The sequence below is a fragment of the Pararge aegeria genome, chromosome 5 (assembly GCF_905163445.1).
Source record: "Pararge aegeria chromosome 5, ilParAegt1.1, whole genome shotgun sequence".
NCBI classification, from domain to species: Eukaryota; Metazoa; Arthropoda; class Insecta; order Lepidoptera; family Nymphalidae; genus Pararge; species Pararge aegeria.
In genome coordinates this window covers 13,005,636-13,028,805 of record NC_053184.1, presented here as the reverse complement: position 1 = coordinate 13,028,805, position 23,170 = coordinate 13,005,636, and the positions used below count along the sequence as shown (strand labels likewise).

General features: G+C 37.0%; 1 protein-coding gene across 1 annotated transcript in view; it reads left to right on the top strand.

The window, feature by feature from the left end:
- LOC120623901 (cytoplasmic dynein 2 heavy chain 1) overlaps positions 1-23,170 on the top strand; it is a 77,930-nt gene that overhangs the window by 37,863 nt on the left and 16,897 nt on the right. The window contains exons 25-51 of the mRNA XM_039890189.1: positions 922-1,135; positions 2,273-2,518; positions 3,350-3,720; positions 4,823-4,964; positions 5,336-5,455; positions 6,076-6,270; positions 6,906-7,129; positions 7,940-8,122; positions 9,039-9,162; positions 10,334-10,441; positions 10,688-10,844; positions 11,534-11,741; positions 12,483-12,657; positions 12,884-13,036; positions 13,630-13,802; positions 14,382-14,484; positions 14,868-14,999; positions 15,916-16,061; positions 16,820-16,943; positions 17,020-17,133; positions 17,507-17,717; positions 18,118-18,203; positions 19,159-19,296; positions 19,854-20,031; positions 21,229-21,394; positions 22,153-22,351; positions 22,882-23,096. Coding sequence (XP_039746123.1) covers positions 922-1,135; positions 2,273-2,518; positions 3,350-3,720; positions 4,823-4,964; positions 5,336-5,455; positions 6,076-6,270; positions 6,906-7,129; positions 7,940-8,122; positions 9,039-9,162; positions 10,334-10,441; positions 10,688-10,844; positions 11,534-11,741; positions 12,483-12,657; positions 12,884-13,036; positions 13,630-13,802; positions 14,382-14,484; positions 14,868-14,999; positions 15,916-16,061; positions 16,820-16,943; positions 17,020-17,133; positions 17,507-17,717; positions 18,118-18,203; positions 19,159-19,296; positions 19,854-20,031; positions 21,229-21,394; positions 22,153-22,351; positions 22,882-23,096 — 4,605 coding nt within the window. The remainder of the gene's footprint in view (positions 1-921; positions 1,136-2,272; positions 2,519-3,349; positions 3,721-4,822; positions 4,965-5,335; positions 5,456-6,075; positions 6,271-6,905; positions 7,130-7,939; positions 8,123-9,038; positions 9,163-10,333; positions 10,442-10,687; positions 10,845-11,533; positions 11,742-12,482; positions 12,658-12,883; positions 13,037-13,629; positions 13,803-14,381; positions 14,485-14,867; positions 15,000-15,915; positions 16,062-16,819; positions 16,944-17,019; positions 17,134-17,506; positions 17,718-18,117; positions 18,204-19,158; positions 19,297-19,853; positions 20,032-21,228; positions 21,395-22,152; positions 22,352-22,881; positions 23,097-23,170) is intronic.

Sequence of the window (23,170 nt, the reverse complement as noted above, 5' to 3'; positions counted from 1 at the left end):
TCCAGTGGACCGGTAGTCGGTTGGTAATTATGATGATGATGATGATGATGGTATGCAGTAACGTAGGTTAATTCGAAGTGTCAGTGATAATGACCAGGATTAATGTGTTTTCCCATGGACGCCAACTTAGAACTAGTGGTTAGCAATAGTCAGATAATTATCTTGTAACTGACTTGGTATGATTGTCAACTCATTACCGGCCAACTTTAGACCACAGGTCTCCTTAGAATGAGAACGGTTTAGGCTGTAGTTAACAACGCTGGCAAAACGTGGATTGCTGGGCTTGACACGCCTGTATTAGACGTTATGGAGAATTCGGCACTTTATGGAACCATTATCTTTGATAACAAAGAGGTCGCCACTGGTTTGCACTTAGTACTGCCGAAAAGTTACTGAATAGGACGGGCTAATTGACTTTAATATTGTATATCGCAATTATTATACCTCGGCATAAGAGGGATGCCCCATTAGTCCGTTACACAACGCTCAATTAAAAAAAATATTAAAAACGACGCAGCGTCGAGCTCTAACTAGATGCCAGCATACCTGTTTTTTTGTACCACTACATGTTAGCCCTTGACTGCAATGTCACCTGGTGGTAAGCGATGACGTAGTTAAGTATATTAAACCCGACCCTAATTGGTTTTTAGTCGACACCGCACTGAAGCGTAAATTTAATTGGTGGCACGTCTATGTCATCTTCTGATCTTTGGATCTGATCGGGCCAGACCAGAGAAAGATCAGAAATTATAAATACTCAAATTTGCTTGCAAAATGCTGGGGATCGACTAAATAGTACCACGGCGCTTACCACTTCTCCAGTGAGGTCGTTAAAAAATAATTCAATTCTAAAACTTACACGTTGTAAGTTTTAGATAGCCTCGTAAATTGTGTTATAGCTTTAACGCTTTTACCTTTCAGGTGGCTTTACTTGGAGCCGATACTTTGCAACGACGATGGAGAACTAGGAATCAAGTTTCGAAAAGTAGACCAAGGGTTCAAGCAAGTGACTAGAAACATTGAGTCAGACCCGCGCCTTTCGGCTTTAGTGCAGTCGATGAGGCTGCAACCCATGCTGGATGCTATTTCCGAACAATTAAATGCTTGTCAATCAGCATTAAATGAATATATTGATGTACGTAATATATTTAAATGTTAATAAGAACTTTTTTGCCGTGCGGTGAAGGCAGACCTCAATACATTTGTCACCACTCTTCACGCGTGTTTCGTATTTACGTGGCGACTAAGGAAATTACTAACTAACTGAGCACGGGCATCAGTGTCCTCCGTGCTTCTGCTACGATCTACTCACCAACCTATCTAGATACTGAGAATAACGCAAAGCAAGGTCGCAAAGCTATGCTCTTTGCGATGATATTTACTATCTTTCTGACTAATGTTAAAAATGTTATAATTGTCGGATAAAGCAGTTCCCCCACCTGCTGGTATGTGCCCATCGCCTATAAATAGAGCAACCCTTAACAGGGAATGCAAGGAGCACGTTCTGCAAGAAGGCGCCCTGTTTCCATCAAACTTAGGCTTAGGAACCCCTAAGGCTTAACCAAGCCTCATGAGTCTGAACCACGCAATTCACACCGGAAACCGGAACAGCATCGCAACAATGCTTCTTAGCGGCAGAAATAAGCATAGTGGTTGTTCTTTCCCGTACAAGCTGTATCCAAAAAAACTCTACGACTACTAAAAGTTTCTTCAAAAATCTGTTTGTGCAATATCCACTCAATTGACCATAAACGGCTGAGATGAATTTAAATAAAATTTTGCACACAGGTAGACCCTGTCCTGCAGGGCTAGTACGGGCAGGGGACAATAATTATATCCCCCGACAAGGGATATAATTAACGGATCCACCTGCTAAAGCACGGGAACATGGAATAGGAGAAGTTTACCCCCGTTTATAATTACACATACATTATTTGGATATTACTTCCACTTGTGCGCCCGTGCTCTGGGAGTTGATAAAGCTGTGGGAGATGATATATTTTTTATCCTTTCCCCGGGAATATAAGTCTCCTGCCCATGCTAGCCGTGCCGTTTTTATCCCCCAAAAAATTTACAGAAATTATGTCATGGTAAAGCACTAGTATTAAATAACATGTACGTCCACATTTAAAGTACAAACCAATAACCTTGATATCACTCTACATTCACGTGTTCAAAATATGATGCCACTTAAACTATACTAGGTACTTTATGCATACCATATAGATCCATGTTAAACGACTAACTACATTAACTAAAATTTGATTTACAGGAGAAGCGCTCTATTTTCCCAAGGTTATATTTTTTGAGCGACGACGATCTGTTAGAACTACTCGGCCAAGCGCGTGCCGGTGCTGAAGGCAGAGAGGCTGTTATGCAGAACCATCTCAAGAAGCTGTTCCCTGGAATCACAGGCGTAAGGCTCGGCCCTGGGGGGTTATGTATCACAGCTTTGTGCAGCCATTACGGTGAAACATTTCAACTTGATCACCCAATCGATATTGATTGTTCTGTAGAGGTAAGTTATCTTTAATATTTCCTATTAAACTGCTATTATAAAATCATTTAACTTGCTGTAACAGTACCGAACAACCGCTTAAACTTTACTTTTCTATTTCATATCCCTACTAATATTATAAATGTCAATGTAAGTTTGTTTATTACGCTTTCACGCAAAAACTACTTAATCGATCCTCATGAAATTTTGTACACATATTCTTGGAAATGTTAGAAGTAATATAGGATACTTTTTATACCGACATTAAGCTTGGTTCCTTTGGGAGAGGGGATGAGTGTTTGACGATTTTACACCATAACTCCGACAAATTATAACCGATTTAAATTATATTTTTGTACTACAGAGGTTATAACATTTGTGTTTAATTTTGCCCAAACTGTGGATACTGGAGATAGACAGAACACCTCAGCGGACAGCAGCAAACTCCTCATTTAAGGCTTAGCGATACTGAATACTTTAAATTTTTTTAGATCTTTAACTAAATTTAATGCCACATCAAAAAACTAAATCAAACGCAGACGAAGTCGCGGGCAACAGCTAGTATTATATAAATGGAATCGAAAAGATAAAAGATAAACTAAATTTTTTTTATTTTATCTGTTAAGAGCTACTAAACAAACTAACATGTCACATAACAAAAGATATATGATATATGATTTAGACGATGTCTATACAAAAAAAGTTTCACCAACTCTTAGGTGATAATTATTGGTGAACGGTTTATGTATGCCTACGAATCTCCTTAGATTTAGCGTTACTAATTTCGGCAATGCCTTGTTTATCGTTAGTAAAACGGACATAAGTGTTGTTTATATTTTTCAATTATTGTAGATTTGGTTAAAAAACCTAGAGCAAGAAATACTTTCAACGCTAAAGAACATTACCTTAAAATGCTTGGTCGCAAATAGCTTGCAAGACCAAGATCCATTTTCGCTGCCCACGCAAATATTATGCCTCGCGCAAAACATAAGGTTCACTGAACAAACTGAGAGGGCGATAATGTCTAAAGAACTGCATAAGTTAAAAGATAATCTCGTTAACGAACACACGTATTATGCATCGACTGAAATAGAAGATGAGAGTGAAAAATATAAAAGACAAGCACTTATATTGCAATGTGCTTATTATATGGCATTAGTGCAAACACTGATTGAAAATAATGTTACGGCTACAAACGACTGGTTATGGCAGAAGCAATTAAGGTATGCTTACTTGTAACTGGACTTTTTTCGTTGTTTGATTGTGTTAAAGAAAATCTAAAAAGGTGAAACGCTGTAACCTTGCAAATTTTTCAGAAGAAGCTTTTAATGACTAACTTACCTACCTATGTTTCTTATCTGCCTTATGATATTACTTTCTAAACTAATAAAACTCAATTATTTTTTGGCTTAATTTTTGTTCAGATAATACTATGACCTAATATAGAGAAGTTAAAATAATATTCATCATCACCATCACATCAACCGATGCACGTCCACTGCTGGACATAGGTCATTTACAGTGAGTCTTGTATTGCTAGCGCACTAATTGGAGATCTCATCATGACGGGGAAGAAGATTGCAGGAAAAAGAGGGCGTTCGAAAATAAATCATCATTTTATACCCATGCTAAAATTTAAAAAATAATTGTTCGCAAAAGTGACAGTGTTCATTGCATCAAGATACGAGTAGGTTCTTCATTATATTTTAAAACTTTTATTAACATTTCTGCTTCATTAAAATTTCTCTCATTCTGATTAAACCCGTTTTACAAGCACTTACTGACATTTACTTAATCTGAAATTTGGCACACCTTCATAAATCAATTCAAGTCGAATTAATAATATGGTACCATCATATCAACCCATTACTGGGCACTACAGGGCACGGTTCTAATCTCGAAATTAAAAGGGGTTAAGGCCGTAGTCCACCATGCAGGCTCAGTGTCGATTGGTGGACTCCACATACCTTTGAGGACATTATCGAGAACTCTCAGTCATGCAGGTTTCCTCAATATGTTCTCCTTCACCGTTGAAGCAAGTGATATTTTTAATTGCTTAAAACTGACATAACTTTGAAAAATTTGAGCTGCGTGCGTGGCGCGAACTCGGCGCCCCGAAAGTGAAGTCGAAGTCCAACCCACTGGGCTATCACCGCCACCTTATGGTACTATGATACCGTGGAATTTGTTACTTGTCTAATTATAGAGAAGTATAAGGAGGTCATAGGATATCCCCACCAAGTTTGGGCTCAATATAATGGTCTCCATGCCAACCCAGCTTTAAAGCTGTTTTGAAAAGTTTACATAATAAAAACAAATTTACAGATTTTACTTGCTTAGCACTAAGGAAGTAGTAGCTAAAATGGGATTAGCACAGATCTCGTACTCCTACGAATACCTCGGTGTGAGTACCGGACAATTTGTGCGTACGGAAACTACCGACGAAAGTTTTCTTATTTTAACGCAGGTAATTACAAATCTATTTATTAAGTATATCTCACGCAGATATGTCACTGTGTAAGAGTTCGTGATCCGTTGTTTACGCAACAGATGAGTACGCTATGTACTAGGTTCGCCTAACTGCCAGACTACGCACCACAGATAAATATTTCGTAGTGACAAAAAACCATTTCTGGCATTTTATTGCTACTAAGATGAGCCTACGCACAGAAATAACTATATATTTGGTTCGATATAAGTATATATTATACACTAATATCGAACCAAATCATATATTCATAGTAAGTAGGTACTCAGTAGCAAGTCGGGGAATACCCCATTATATTCGACTTGGGTTTCTAATTAATGTCGCTATTATACACAAAACCCTTTTTTCAGGCACTGCATCTTGGATTAGTAGGTAATCCATTTGGCCCTGCTGGAACGGGGAAAACGGAATCAGTGAAAGCTTTAGGGGGCTTAGTTGGTCGATTGGTGCTTGTCTTCAACTGTGACGAGGTAAGTTAATTTTGCGCATTAGGTAGTATTTACAAATCACTATAAACTTAGTGAAGAATTTCATAAATTTTAAATTATAAAAAAATAAAGTAACGTGTTGTCTCTTGTTTCAAAAGTGTCTCATTGTAATATGAACTTTTGGAAAGTAGATCGAAGCGAAAATGTTTCCTACTAGATGGCGCTATGATGACGATGAAGCGAACCGTAGCTTAGTGGTCAAAGAGGCCACTCAGCTCAGGCAGCGATTACCAAACAGTCGCAGTCAAATTCGGTCGGTTCCGTCATTTATATAGGCATTAAAAAAAACTATAAAATTGATATTTCTCCAAGTGTAGGAACTAATAAAAATTATAAACAATGAAGAATATATTTAAATAAGTTAAATCGGTAAAAGCGATGTTCCCATCGGTGCAACTGTCAGCGCTGTCTAGTTGAGCGTTGAGCTAGGAAATTATTATGATCTCATGAGGTTATGTTTTAGTAGCCCGTCAAGATTGAAGAAAATGGCCCTACCGCAGGATTCGAAACCGAGACCTCTTATAAAGCGACAGCGCTTACCACTGCTCAAGGATTCGGGATTCGGTCTTCGAAAATCTTAAGAGCCTATTATAACATTTTAGGCGATGGACGCCCAGTGCATGGGGCGTTTGCTAAGTGGAGTAGCACAGTGTGGTGCCTGGGGTTGCTTCGATGAGTTCAACCGTCTATCAGCCGACACTCTCGCTGCAGTATCGCACCAGTTCGCTTCACTGCTAGCGGCAACGCACAAGCGAGCGCCGGCCGTCGAGCCCACGGCACTTCTTAATGGAAAGCAAGTAAGTTCTGTGCTTTACATAAATATAGGGTGAAAGCAGCTAAAACTAGCTGTTACCCGCGTTCTTCGACTGCGTTAATTTGGGGTTTTTTTAGATGGCATGGTCCCATGGGAACCGTTTTGTTTTCTTGGATAAAAAGTAGCCTACCTTACTTTAAAAGTCAATGTGGTATTCTTGACCATATTTCTGACTATCTGAATATTATGGTTGTTTAATTTTTTTTACTTATAGGTAATATTCCTAGAAGTTAAAATTAACTCTTAGTATAAACACTTTAATAAAAAGATAAGATTTGATTTATATAATATACGAGTTATAATTTAGGAAACAAAATAAATATAATAAAAAACAATTGCAACGTTGCATAATTAAATCAAATCCCATCATGTCGCCATCCTAACATGCTGTACTGACTGTTAAATATTGAGTTTTATTAATTGAGGGATAAATAAAAAACACTGTTAACCAGAGTATTTTACTAAAACGTCATGGTCTTACATTTTGGCTACAAAAAAGAGACGCATAGAGAGCAGTACTGTAACACTTTAACAATATTGAATCTCGCCATTTGCCAACACTGACCCCGCAAAGCGACGGATAAGATCAACACTGCCTGCAATATTCCTACTCATCAGATACGGGTATCGGAATGGTGCGGCGTTGCGGCAACAATGAATCCTATGGGCCGTGGTTACGGCGGGCGCCGTGCGTTACCGGCGGCCTTGCAGCACGCATTACGTCCGCTCGCTTTGCGCGCCCCGCCTCGCCGCGCCCTCGCCGCTCGCTTGCTTGCCGCACACGCTGCCGCACAACCGCACGTACTCGCCGCAGACTTGGATACCGTCTTTACACTATCTAGGTAATTAATAACATTTCGAAACGCCCATTTCACTATTATAAACCCATATAAACAAATTCTTATGCGTAGTTCTTAGGAAAAAAAATTTTTGTTTCATGAATTAATTCTTTTACCGTGGTCTAAAGACCCCTATAAAAATATTAAGGTTAGTTCTTACTGAAAGAAAGAGAAAAAATAATGAAATTAAAAAAAAAATTCATTATTTTCTCTTTCTTTCTCTATAAATATTAAATGTAAAATAAAAGTGTTATTAATTCATCATCATCATATCAACCTATTACCGTCCCACAATGAGAAAAGGTTAAGGCCGTAGTCCATCACGCTGGCCCGATGTGGATTGTTGGACTAAATATTCCTTTGACCACACTTCCATTATGGAGGCATGCAGTTTCCTCACGGAGTTTTCCTTCACCGTTGAAGCAAGTGATATTTTTTAATTCATGTTTGTAAATATTTCATCACAAATAAATTTACTGAAATCAGTGGCACACACACTGACCTCTGTTATTGACACACTAGATAATTGGCTGCTAAACAAATAACAGCTATTTTGTCGAAGTGCCGAATATTACATACGAGTGAATCTGGATCTAATAATATAGTTTTTAGTATATTTCCAAATTCCACGGCTTTGTGACGCTTGTGTCCAGTGGCTTCTTGCGACGCGCTTGATGTCCGCTGTCCACCTCGTTGCATGTCGGTAACTCTGCTTCATCTATGAATCTCTCCAGCGCCCGCTGAATGACTCTGAGTCTTCTGACCCTGTTCATGGATAACTATAACACATATATAATAAGGTCTGTATTTCAGTACGCTTTTAAGTGGACAAAGGCATTACGATTGGGGCTTGCGCGCTCTGAAAGCGGCAGTGGGCAGTTGTGGTGCGGCTCTCTCCACAAATGCCTCCGCTCCGCCTGAACAGCAACGCGCTCTGTTGCGTAAAGTATTACGCCTAAACAATTTGTCAAAGCTGACGCAGTATGACGCTGAAAGGTAAGGTCAATAGTTTCAAATATATTACTAAATGGTTTAACGTGTAACCAGACTAAGTTTGAACAAGAAATGATCTTACAAGAACGACAATGACATAATCTTATACTAATACATAATGCTGAAGAGTTTGTTTTTTTGTTTACTTGAACGCGATGATCTCAGGAACCTGGCCGGCAGGAACCGATCTGAAAAAATATTTCAGTGTTGTAAGCCCATGTATCGAAAAAGGCTATAGGCTATATATACCCACGCTAAGAACAATAGTACCACCACATAGCACCAATGAAGAATGGTTAAAAACGGGGTATTTTTTTATTTTGTAAGCTCCCACTGGGTGCGCTGCGTAAACAGTTAAAGTTTTGATAATATCTTCTATGAAAAAGTGGTCCCCCTTTAAAAGTTCTAAAAAAAGTCAACCACGGCATACGTCTATCTTTTAAGGTTGACTTATAGGCAGATGAAATCGCGAGGGCCCGCGAGTTTCAAAATTTAGGCACATTTTACCTTGCTGTATATGCCTATGTGATGAGTTGTTTAAATCCAAAACATAACGGCACTTTAAACTATGAAATGACTACAAAAAATCCATTACTGTCTTGCCAGACATCAACGTGCAATGAACGTAAAAATAATTCTGAACAATTTATTTGTCACACATAATCATAAAAGCGAAAGTGTGTTCGTTTGTTTGTTTTCTTGTCCTTAAGCAATTTATCTTCTTGATTTTTGGCATAGATTTAGTTAAAAGGATAGAGAGTAACATACTCGTAGGCTTCTTTTTATCGCTGGAAAACAAACGATTCCCTCTGGCTTTGAAAATAACCGTACTAAACGCGGACGAAGACCGCAGGCAACAGCTAGTTTTATATTTTTGAAACAAACGAATCGTTTCACTTTATTTTATATTCAATTCCAGGTTTGAAAATATTTTATCAATGGTTTTCGCTGATGTGCCCGAGGAGAAAGCAGCTATAGATCCAATTTATACTTCTCTTGATGCTACAGTCAAACATCTCGGCTTAGTGCATAATAAACTTCAGGTATCATAACTATTATTTGTTATCATTAATTATTATCAACTTAGACCGTATGCCACACTGGTTATGTGCAGGTTGGTGGACTTCGCTCGGCTTTGAGAACATTTTGGAGAACTCTCAGGCGTCCAGATTTTCTTACCAAGTCCATTTTCTAACAAAATTGCCTTTTTTTTAAGGTGACTTTAGAACCTTGTACTGTGTTTGAGACTTATCTGGGAAACCGAAAACCTAATAGTTTTCGAGTAAACTGCTGCCGTAGTTTTTACTGAAAGAAATGAGATACAGTCCTAACATCACATACAACATTAAAATCATGTGACTCCTATCACTTTATTAGGTACGCCTCGCGTAGCGTAGGTACTATGCGCGTGTCGGTCTTTTATCTACAATAGGGTTGTCCTAAGTAAACATTTGTATGAAAAAATAGATATTCTTCTTTTGATTTCAAAATTTTACAGAGCGATTCCTTATAAAATATACTTATGCATTCTTTAATATTAATTCGTAATTCTTTTGCATGACTTATGATGCGAAGCATCAGAGAGTGCTTTACGATCGAAAAATTTTTTTCGCCTCATTTCGGCGGCTATTTTTATTATTATAGCCTTGTTAGTTCACGGAATCAAGATATATTGCATACTATTGTTGAGATAATTTAATGGAGATTAATTCCATACTTTTAAAAAATTGATTTACTGCAATAGAATTGGAAGAAAACACCAAAATAGGTCAAAAAATTTTTCTGTCCGTCATGTGTGAAACCCGAAAACACCCGAAAACTAGTGAAAAAATCCATTATTTGAGTTAAATTTAAAAAAAAAAAATTCTAATCGACGATTGTAGGTCACCGAATGCGAATGATTAATTAATTCAGTGTAGTTTAATTGCAATTAATAAAAAACGAAAACTGCAAGACTGTATATCTATATATATCCATGTAAAATTAACATGGATGGTGATATCTCTATATCTATAGATATTATGTACATTTTATTCCACCAGCCGCCGTGCATCCCTTTCCTAGTACAGCTGTTTAAAAATTATTTTTTTTTCTTTTTTTTTTTTTTTTTTTTCAATATTTGTTAATTAAATGAGCATTATGAGTCGTGCACTTTTGGATTTTCCAAATTTTAGTTGTATTGTTAAGTGATTATATATTTTTTTTTTGTTTTAGATCCAAAAGTGTATGGAGCTATTCGAACAGATGCAACAAAGAATGGGAGTAGTAATAGTTGGTCCACCGGGATCCGGTAAAAGCACTATAAGACAGATGCTTAAAACCGTGAGTACTACGACCTCTTTGATCTTTTTGGGGCGGATTAATGAACGCTCATGCAAGACATGAAACATTTACGAGCAATACGTGCATTCTTTAAGTAATAATTAATACGTACTATATCGGTATCGGTGCTTATTCTGTTAAACATCAATCTCGTTTACACGGGTATAAATAATGCGATCCTTTCACAGCACTACTTTTATACCTGTCAATTTAGTTTATTTTAGAGACCAATGTGTATTATTTTAGGCACTTACATTGCAAGGAAAAACTATCATGGAACACGTGATATACCCCAAGGCCATGAGTCGTAGCTGGTTACTGGGTCACATCGAGCTGGACACCCGACAGTGGACCGATGGAGTTATGTCTACAGTCGCGCTTCAAGTGTCCAATCAACCCGACGGTAAATATTATAATGTTATGTAACGCCGAACGTGCTATTTCATTAAATACTAAAGAGTTGATCCGATGAAAACGATCAACTTTAATTGTAGCTTATGTATTTTATGCCGAGTGGTGACGTTAGATCGCGAATACAGTTTTCGCCATCTGGTCTCTTCGAGGCGACTGAAGAAATATAACAGTGAACGGGCAGCTTCCTCTGTGCTACTACTACTACCATCCACTGCGATCTCCCACCCGTCTACCCAGCGTGGTTATTATGGGTATACCCTACCGAAAAGGAGCTGAATTATTATTATTTTACTTCTAATAATTTTAAATGACATTGTGAGATGTTGATAACACAAAAAAACACCCGGCTAAGTTTGTTGCGGGTTTCTTAGACCAGGACGTCTAAGAAACCCGCAACAAACAAAATTGTCGGGCGTTTGGAACCCTTGTAGCTTTAGTTTTATGTTTACTAATATGGTTTCCCCATCATCTCACTACCGTGTAATTCTCATGTACTGTACGCATCAAAAGTAACCCGTGGGCCTACTTGAATAAAGATATGTTTTACTTTGACTTTAGAGGCCTTTAGTCCAGAATTGAACTGTTATAGGCTATTGACGATATTATTTATCCAATTTTTTCCATACGATATATGATATATCTATCTGACTGTTGTTTTATATAAATAAATATTGGTAGATATATGGTCGTGGGTAGTTTGCGACGGTGACATAGAACCGGAATGGATCGAGGCGTTGAACTCAGTGCTGGATGACAATCGACTGTTAACGCTGCCATCAGGTTGGCGCGTACAGTTCTCACACAATGTTAACTTCATATTCGAGACCCATAGCTTAGAGCACGCCTCGCCAGCGACCATATCAAGAATGGGGATCATATTACTGAGGTAATAAAAGCCGCTTATTTTATAACTTCCATGTAACTTATTATGTAAACAATAAATAAGTGAAATTATTTGTGTAGATAAAATCATTGGTAACTCACAGTTTTCACTTTCTTTTAAAAACATTATCGTAAATGTGACTGTAAATACTGACTGATGATTATGACTATCGACTAATGGGTAAATGTTCTTTTCATTAAATTTTGGGTTGTTTCTTACTGATTTCACTTATTCCTCTTTGGATATCCATATCTTCTTCTTGTCCTTATCCCACGCTATGTGGATTGGCAGAAGATATTTTCTTCTTCGGTTCACTTCTACAAGACGTTAGTAAATTAACCATTTATTTTACACACATATCCTGTCTGTTTCACAAAGTCAATCCATCTCTTCTTGGATATTCCTCTACTCCTTTGCTTTTTCACACATATATTTAACATTATTCCAACAGCATTACATGACCATACCCTGCTAGCATATTACTTCTCATCTTTTCAGGCACTGGCGCTACTTTAAAACTCATATTTTCTTATCTTATCCATTCTTGTCCCACCACACATACATTCGCATTTTCGTCACGTGTAATTCTTACATGAGTCTCTTTTACCGGCCAATTTTCTGATTCATACAAAACGACAGATCTTACACACATCTTACAAATTGTATTTAGTATATCCACATGTATTTTTTTTTATATGTAATGTTTCAAGTGCAACAGCTATCGGTTTTATCGTATATTTACAGCGATGAAAGCAATTGTGCGGAGGAAATTTTGGAGAACTGGTTGCAAAAGACTGAATTTGAGAACGAAAATGCAAAATTATCAATGCCGTTACTAAATCAAACCGTGAAAAAATGCATTCAATGGCTGAACAATCATAAATCTGATGTCGTTGTTAAAAATTGTTCTATATCTTTGGTGAGTTTGGTCTAATAATATATTTTTACGTAAAATCGGACTTTACTGAAGATACACATTGAGGAAAGTGGGGGACCGCCGCGCCGTTACAAAAAGTTTTGAATTTGTTTGTATGGGAAAATAAATATGCTTGTATTGATTTATTATTTTTACAGGGTGATTCCTTATGAAATATACTTATGCATCACTCATAGTATTTCTCACGTTGTGTATACTTGGGTTTCAGGTAAAACAAATACTAACTCAGTTCGAATATATAGCACAAGATACGAATTCGGCAGCAGTTCATATAAATTCTGAAGAAATGGTTTGGTTAGCCTTGCAACGAAGTGTTGCAGGTTTACTGAAAAGTAATGCCGTAGACAGCTTCTATGATGAGGTAAAATTACTTGACTTGAGCTATTGCAATGAACGGTCAGATAAGTTTTTTCTTGATGACGAGATAGCTTATTCTTTTTAAATTTAGGAGATAATTTTGGCAGCTCACGCCTAAGTTTCGTATTTCCGGGGAAAAAATACTACAGATTATGTCGTACTTTATTTATGGATATCGCTTTATTAGTAAATGCTGTTTTGCATTACGATCAACCACAGTTTTGAAATCACAGACGGTATGGCTACAGCCTTGCTTTTGTGGGGCTGAGTTTTATCCCCGGACCTCTAACTTTTCAGAGTTATCTGTGTTTTAAGCAATTATATATTACTTGCTTCAACGGGAAACCTGCTTAACTTAAAATATTATCAAAGGCGTGCGAAATCTTAATCCGCACCTGGCTAGCTTGAGGGAACTAACCTAACCTCACCTCACAGTTGTTTTTAAACGCAACGCTTTCTAGCTATTTCCAGTATATGTACCTGTTTGCATTCGAAACAGGTCTAGTACCTACCTAAGTTTATCGAATGATTTACCCACTGTTAAGCTACTAATTTCACTAAAAAACATGGTTCTAAAACCTAGCCATATTTGCAAAGCTTCAGATGTCACCGTTGATGGGCATGGGTGTTATGGCAGCTGCGTGCAACGAATGGTCGGACGCGTTGTTTCGTTCAGTACGGGTGCGTTCGTGCGAACCGGCCCTTCGCGCCGCCATCCTCACCAATGACTCGCACGTCGTTATAATCGGAAACGATGCATGCGCTAAAAAGTAAGCGATGCCTAACCTTTGTTTATTTAATTTAAACTGCCTCGGGATTTTTTAAGGAATTTTCAGTGCCAGTATGAGAAAATGGTGGTGATTGCAGATTGTGACCTATACAATGGTCACGAATTAGGATCACTTCTTAATCTTCTTCGATTCAGGGTTATTCCACATGGTATGGTCTGATTTCCGGCTTATTCTAACCCACTTCGCCCGCCCTTGAGCATCCGATTTTTTGAGTCTATGGGCTCTCAGATCTGCGTTCATATACTGTATTCAGCGCTTTGGAGTCGGCAAATGGGCGAAGGCTTTAAGCGATTTGCATATGTTATATTTAGCCAAACAAAAAATATAAACAAACCCTTAATTTAATAACTCATTTGGATCTTATGCATTCGATATCAATGGTCAGATATTTGCTAACATTTATTTGTAAAATTCGCTGAATACATGAATACATGTACCCGAAACTTTTACCGTGTTGAAGTTTATATTTTGTATTCTCATAATTATTCCATCAAATCATTTTTTACTTCATAATAATATAAAAAAAAGTATTTTTAAATGGAATGTTTTCTATTTCAGCACTCTAGCTGAATATGTTCTCAAAGAATCCAATTCAACTGTGATAACGATCGACTGTACTCCAATTTTAGAGCCAGTGGATATTATTGCGGAATTGAAACGTGTAAGTATGATTTTTACATTAAGCTTAATGAGGTTTGAAAACGTTTAAAAAACGAAACCACATGACGCCAATCTGTGGGTAAATATGATTATTTTAATTTGATACACTGATGACGTGAAGCACCTGTTGCGGTATTTTTTTGGAAATGAACTGGTTAGAAATACGATTTTTCGTTATTTTATAGTATATTACTAGCTGTTGCCCCCGTTCTTCGTCTGTGTTTATTACGTTTACAAATCCCGTTGGAGCTTTCCTGGAATTAAAAAAAAGCCTATGTAACTCTTCGTCCTTTCAACTAACTCCAAGCCAATTAACGTTGGTTGTTAACCATAAACACATCTTGTATATTTTTATTAAATAATGTCCGATTGTCTATTGTTTAGAAGAACGTGGTATCCAGCGGAGGTCGCGCGGGTAGTGGAAGTTCTAGTCGAGCAACTTTGCTGGTACGCTCCCTACATCGAGCGAGTCGTGATTCATGGGGCTCATCATTAGTGCATTCCTTTTTGCTGCAGGTCAGTTAATGCTTGCTCAGTTTTAGCTCAGTTAATTTTTGGTGCAGATCAGTTAATGCTTGCTCAGTTTCAGGTCAGTTAATGTTTGCTCAGTTTCAGGTCAGTTAATGCTTGCTCAGTTTCAGGTCAGTTAATGCTTGTTTTTGCGGCAGGTCAGTTAATACTTACGAGTTAGCTGGACTGCATATTGGTAAGTGATGATGCAATCTAAGATGGTAACGGGCTAACCTGTAACGCAGTAGGGTGTACTTTATATTTGCAGAAATGCACTGCCTACACTAACATTTTGGTTAAACTCTCATAGGAAGAAGATTTTTCCATTTTACATTTCAACCTTTGTGCGTTATACCTACCCTAGTCGATAATCCTTAGTTGATACTGCTGTAAGGGGTATTTAGTAGTTATTTTTAAACCATACCCCCAATTGATCTACCACATAGCTACCCGTAGAGCCGTGTAATTATTAGTAGTTCCACTTATGAGAGCAAAGCGTTCGCAAAGTAATGCCTTCCCCCCTCGTTTTTAATCCCAGACGCTCGGATAGGGATGCTCCTCGCGTCGGACCTGGCTTTTTTAGTAGACTAGTACTAAAAAAGCCAATTTATTAGTACTAGGTCGGTTTCTCTTGGTTTTCCTAATCCTAAGGTTGCCTGGAAGAAATCGCTACTAAGCGATAAGGCTGCCTTTTGTATCTTACTTTCTAAGTTTCCTCTTATTGTATCCATTGTTTTTTTCTTTTTGTGGTATACGAATAAAGTGTATCAATAAATAAATAAAATACTAGCCCAGAGTTTGATAACTCGCGGTGATTCACCCTCGTGCCTCGGAGAGCACGTCAAGCTGTCCGTCTAGAGCCTGATCTCAGAAATCAGTCTAGGAAACTGTAAATTATACCAAACCTTCCATTTCCTGGCAGTTGATACAACAAAATGGTTTCTGGGCGCGAGAGGAAGGCGGTCCTCAGTGGTACAGCACTGGTCGAGTGACCATCGTAGCTACAGCAACTTCGCATGCCATGTTGTCTCCGCGACTAGCAGCAATCCTTGTACCCATTATTCTAAGGTAAGTCTTGTGAAGAGTAATTGCCATCATTAGCCTAATTCCCACTGCTAAGAAAGGGTTATTGAGCATGGACCCACAACGCTGCTCCAATGCGTTGGCAGGTTTTAACTATCATTATATATTTATGACACATGCTAGTTATAATAACCGGGACCGACGTCGTAACTATTTACTAATTTTCGCTAGTATGCAAAGAAATAGTATAAAAAAAATTCAAGAAAAAAACGGAGAACACTAACTTATTTTGTGCGCTTGTTCAGCCTATAAAACAATAAATTTTGTGTCTAATATAATGCGTGTACTCCAGCATGAATCCAGCAATTTGGTAATATTGTTTGGGCGTGTAGAAAATATAATGTGATCGTGCATGATGGATATGATAAAAATATCAAATTTAAGTTAACAATCAGTTATCTTACCATAAATAACTTGTCTATAACACTCATTTAAATTACTATTGATTTTTTGCGATTAAAATTATTGCGAAGTTGGTAATCCATACTAATATTATAAATGTGCAAATGTTTTGTTCGTTTGTTTACCCTTAATTCAATTTCTAACTTAGCAACCAATCGTCTTGATGTTTTGTATAGAGTTAGTAGAACGGACGAAGAGATACGATATATACGACACTTTTTATCCCAGGAAAACAAAAGGTTTTCACAGAAATGGAAGAAATCGTAATAACTGCAGACGAAGAAAGCGGGCAACAGGTAAAAAATAAAAATATATATTTGTATTTTTTTTCTTTTTTACAGTGAGCCTGATGAGGATGAACTTTTGGAACTTTCGAGATATTACCTTTCAGAAAGTGTAGGCAACAATATATCAGATAATGAAATCTCCGTTCTAGCTCGTAATATGTTATCTTTATACACAGAGGTTAGTAAAGCCTTGACTTATTTACTGGTTTAAGATTTAATAAACTTTTTACTGAGTTATATAATATTCCATTCAGGTAACAGACACATTCCACTCAAAACCGCAATACATCTGGAATCCTTCACACCTTAAGAAATGGTGTGAGAATATTAAATGGTACTCAACATCTAATATGCCGGAACTACTAATAGTAAGAATTTTAAATTTACAACTCATATTATTTTTGTTGTTTTATTAAAATAAGTGAGCGTGATTTATTTAAATAATACAGAATTACATCATTACAATGTTTTACTGACGATAACTATGATATGGAAAGTAAGTGACCTTTTATAACTACGGTAAGACCGAACGGTACGGTACGGTATGAAGTTGATACTATAATGGCGGCTGACACTAGTGCATCCTATTGTTACAAATTGTTTAAATAAGACGTCATAAACAAAATAACTCTTAAACTCTTAAGAAGTACCCAGTTAGTGTGACGTTACTGAAATAAATACAGGTCGCATTCAACACCTTCTCGGTCTCTTGCATTAAAACTATTTTCTTTATAATTTAAGGCTATAAAAACGGAAGCTAACATGATATTTAGAGAAAGGCTTATGATGGACGAAGAGAAGTCTCAATTCAGTACAATATTTCGCAATCACATAAAAATGGATGATACAGAACTATTCTTTAAACCGAAAGTGCGTGGCGATGGAGTTCATTTAGAATTAGTTGATTATAAGGAATGGTATCACAATACTCAGAAAGTTATCAACCAGTGCCGTAAGTGGTTTGATTTTATTATACCTTACATAATATAATAAATTAATTGTAAGACAGCCTCCTTGGTCTTGTGGTTTGCATGTTTTCGGATCACGAGGTCTTAGGTTCGAATCTTGGGTCGAGCTAAAAATAATTATTGTTGTAGTATTGTGTATAATATGTTTAAGAGTTTTCAGTACCAGCCAGAAGTTAGGAAATTAGCGGTGTCAACCCCGGTGCGCACTTTAAGCAATCGAACCTGGTCATTATCACTTGAAGTCTTTAAAGCCCACCAATCCGCATTGGAGCAGCGTGCTGGGTCTAAACCCTATCTCCTATAAGAGGCCTATGCCTAGCAGGAGGACGTTAATAAGCTACAAATGTTGATATAATAATTCCTTCATTCTTAATTTCATTTCAGTAACAGACGATGAGCGCGTATTTGGTGATACTGGTATTGAAGTGTGCATGGAATTGGCAGCTTTATGCTCGGCTATATCACTTGCTGTAAGTATTTTGTATTAAGCGAACTTATAGAAAAGTCCTATTATAGTATAAAGGACTACGTAATAAATAAAAAAGCTTGGGTGTGAATTCTTGCTCTAACCAGGTTGCTCTTCTAATAATTTTAAATGACATTGTGTGATGGTGATAACAAAAAAAATCCAGCTTAGTTTTTGTGGGCTTTTTCTTAGACCAGGACACGTTTGGAACCCTCGTAGCTTTGGTTTTAAGTTTACAAATATGTTTATCATAAGTGCCATCTACTTGAATAAAGATATTTTTGACTTTGACTTTGACTATTTAGAATGTATCTGTTAAAACCTGTTATTAGTTTTAAGTCAACCAATTTATATACTACTAGCTGTTGCCCGCGTTCTTTATCCGCGTTTTTACAGCTTTTTACAAATCCTGTGGCAACCGTATGTTTACCTGGGATAAAGAGTAGCCTATGTTACTCTCTGTCCTTTTAACTAGCACTATGCCAAAATCAAGTTGATTGGTTGCTTAGTTACGGCATAAAGTAAGGAAAAACAATCAAACATATTTCTGCATGCATGCCTGGATTTATTGTGTGCAGCTGTTGGTTTGCGAATGTAAGAAAATCTTCTATTCGTTTGAATGCCACTGAACTCTTAAACAGTTGGATCGAGTTTTGACGTGTTTTCGACTGAATTCGTGGGCGGTGTTGATTGACAATGAGATCCATTAGGTGTCCTTGCAATTGGATTTCAGGACAAGACATCTTCCGTGAGGCATGCTAGAATACATTAAGTCCTATATGTCGAATTCTCGACCATCTTTTTGCGCACCCTGGTTTAAGAAGAAGCCCACAACAAACTTAGCCGGTCGATCTTTATGTGTGTGTTATAAACAAGGGAACCTGGTGGAACCCAACAAAAATGCCAATAATTTAGTATACCCAACATGTAACAGTTTACCTATAAACAAAATTTTTCAGCTAAACGGCGGCATAGTAACGTGCATAAGCCCCGCTGGCGCCGGTCGTCGTCCAGCCGCCTCTATTGTTTGTACCGCGCTCTCCGCTAATTTGTATGTCGTCGACCAGCGCAGCCAATTCAACAACTTCTTTAAAAACGTAAATATATATGATCTTTTATGTTTCTCTTGACTTTTCTGCTTTTATAGCGTTATTTTGAGAACTACCGCGTCGTCGCATGCTTTTCATTTTCGCTAGGCGTTCCTTACTGCCTTTTTCTTTGTTGCTCAACTCCCTAAGTATCGTAGCGTGATGTTTAATATCGTGTAACCTACCTTAAGACTTTCGCTTTCAAATGCAATAGTATAATCCGACGGTATCCTAAATTTAATAGTAGTTCCCGAGATTAACTCTCGGTTTTTGAGTCAAACTAATTTATTTTCATAAACATCCCGCGAAACCGGTACGGTAAAATATCAAGGTTTTACGCAGATTTTGCTTTCAATTGGGACATCTGTTGATCGCAAGAACCCTTTTTAAACTCTAATAGCCCTAAAGGCTTTTTAATCTACAAGATGTTTACAAACAGACGGTTTCGCCAGTAAGTTAAACTTTGCGCCTTGCCTTTCCCAAGTTTTTTTAATTGACAATTGTACAAACAAGTTGCTAATAAAATAATATTTTAAACGAAATTGATCAGTTTAATTATATCTTAGGCGCTGACATCAGCATGCGAAGGAACCCGTACGTTACTTGTTATTTGTGAAGCAGTAGCCACAGATGAAGTTTTAGCATTCGTAGAGGCGTTTCTGAAGGCGAAATCCATACATGTGCTTCCGTCTAACATCGTAGCATCACTTGCGCAGTCTCAGCAATTCCAACAAAGCTTAATAGGTAAGTTACAGATGCTCATGAAACTACCTCAGTATTCTCGTGTCTAGTATTCTTGGCTATAAATGACAATCCTTGGTTTGATTACCGGGTCAGACCAAACATTGTTAGATAAACCATAAGGTTAAATGTCAAAAAATCTAACCTCTGAATTCCTTCTGCGAAAGGGGAGGCCTTTAAGCGGCAATATGGCTATATTAAACTGCAGTGGCGTGCACCGGGTTTTTGACCACGGTATGCATAAAGAATGCCTTCCATAAAATGGAACAATCCTTCGCATTAATGAGTAAGACAAAAAATTTAGGGTATGCAGAGTTTTTGTGGATGTATGAAGTGCACGCTACTGATAGACTGATAATGATAATGATGATGATCATTATAAAGCCACTACCGGCCCACTACATGGCACAAGTCTCTCTCACAATGAGGAGGGATCAGGCCGTATTACATTAGCCAGGCCATGTGCTTTTTGCGCCTCTGAAAACATTATGGAGAACTCTGAGGCACTCAGGTTTTGTTTTCAATGCTTTCCTTCGCTGCAAGTGATATTTAATTGTTTAAGTCAAAGGTGCTTGCCATAGATCGAACTCAGTTCCATAAACCCAATTACTATTACTAATTAGAAACAAAAACACAACTGCTCGGTTAAAAATGAATTAGATGTTAATAGTATTAACTTAATACCCTTGTCTCAAGAAATTTTAGAAAGTAGCGCTAGAACTAGTAAAAGACCCATCTTACCATATTAATTTTAGTAGAGAGGACCAAAGTAGAGATGGATGGATTTATTGAAAGCGGATATAAGTGTTAAAAGGAGTTTATTGTGAGTTGAAGGCTGATAGAAGTGAGTGGAAGGAGAAGACGAGTTGTGCCAACCCCACATAGTGTGAATATAAGGGAAGATATTATTCGGGTATATATATTTCATTTCCATGCAATTTATTATTTAATTTAATTTAAATCGCCTACAGATAATAGATACATTGTTTACAATGACTCTCAAAATAGTAAATTGCAGAAAAGGTATTGTGTGCAATATAAGGATTGAAGAAATTCTAAATTACACCGTAGTTCTCATCCTTTTCGCGGAGTATAGCAAATTGTCCTTTATGTTCATTGTATATCCAGGAATACTGCAAAGTAACCCTGTTTCTATCCAATAGATAATTTTTTTTTTTTACTTTAATTTATACATTTCAGATATAAAACATAATCTAGGCATAATGATTTGTTTGGACAAAGATCAGGAGAACTTGAATCAACTGCTTAGTTCCCATCCTTTGTTGCACAGTACAAGCAGACTGGTTTGGCTAAACCACTGGTCGAACGAGACTTTGCGGCAGATGCCCACCCTTGTTGTACAGAGGTACCTTACTTGTAGCGTGGTCACTGCACTTGCACTTTGATTGAAAGGTAGCGTATTTGCACTTGTTACACTTTGTTATTATTACCTGTTAACGAACTTTGCTTCACTTTGTAAACAAAAAATTAAATACGTGACGATATAAACCATCATTTTATTCGGTTTAAATTTTTCACTAGAACTTAAAGAATCACCATCCCTTATTATGGATATAGCACTTAAAATATGGATGATTTATGTTTATAGAAAATACAAGTATGACTGTAAATATCACTGGTGTCTATAAAAAGTTTTGATATACGAACACGAGAAAACAGGTTTTCTACGCATACATACTATATTTAGCCTTTTTTACATAATTTAATAGAAATAATCATTTGAGTCATTCTAGATGCAACACCTATCAAATTTATACACTCTAAAATGTAATTTGCAATAATATGTATTATGTATCTGTAGTATCAGTAGTTTTTTCTGTACCTATTGTGGTGTTTTGAGTAAAGTGGTGTGTGTATTATAGAAAAAAGTTTTTTTTTAAATCTTATTTATTTAAAGGGGTTTTTGTCACAACGTAACTATGTCATCCCTATGGAAGCTAAACATAACAAAAAAGAAACTATCACTAGTTTGCTCTCCGCTTTAAAGCTATTAGAACAAGTTTATAAAGCATTTTTGCCTTCTCGGATGCCGGGAAGAAGGCAAGAAAAAATTAAAAAGTTTAAAAAAGAGTAACTTTTCTCTATTATGGTATGTGTTTTTAGGTTAATGAAAGAGAACACCCAAGAAATGTGTAAAGAAGATCTAGACAGCATTCCTGTTGAAGGATTCGTTAGTATATACAGGAGCTTACAAGGTGGATGGATTCGTGCACCGTGTCGGTACATGCACTTCATAAAAACTTACTTTCACATCTTTAGTAACAAAAAACATGCTCTACTTCTACGGCAGAACACATTATCTGTAAGTATTTTGAAATTGTCGATAGCTAAATAAAGCATATTTTGTCAATCGCATAAAATTCTGAATCTCATCACTACTTCAATAGCAAACAAATATAAAAGTTGCATTATCTGGGTAATCCATAAAATACTTAAGAGCTTGTTTAGTATCATAGTTGTCTTTCATTCTGCTACGACTTCATAAGCGTTGGTTTTGACTTCGACTTTGACTCGGAAACCATTGTTTTTCTAGGATCAAAAGTATTCTTTATCCGTCTTCAGATTGCATGCTATCTTTAAACAAAAGATCGATTAAGCTAAGAAGTCGTTCATAGGTAAAAAAAGACCATTGTTTTAAAAGTAAAACCTGTGGAAACGTTTCCCGGTCGCAAATGCAGGGCAAAAACTATTTTATGTCCATCATATAGTATGCGAAAAATTTATGTGGCTAACTTGATCAAGGTTGGAGCAGTGGTTAAGGTAACATAGTTAACAAACCAACAAACAACAGATAGATATCAATAGCTTTACAATTCACAAATACAATTCTAGGCCGGTGTAGAAGCGCTAAAGCGTGCCCGCAGTGAAGTAGCAACTTTACAAGAGGAAGCCGCGTTACAAGAAGTTGCGCTATCGGAGAAACAAGCAAAAGCCAACCAGGCGTTGGATCAGATTGGAGCTACTGTGCGCGCGACCACAGATAAAAAAGAAGAAATGCATGAATTGAAGAAGAATATTGAACTTGAAAATGAAAAGCTGCAGATACGGTAAAAGCTCAGCAAATTAAAAATTTTATTCGTCCCATAGCTTAATTCAGTTGCTTTATACCAGAAGACTTGAA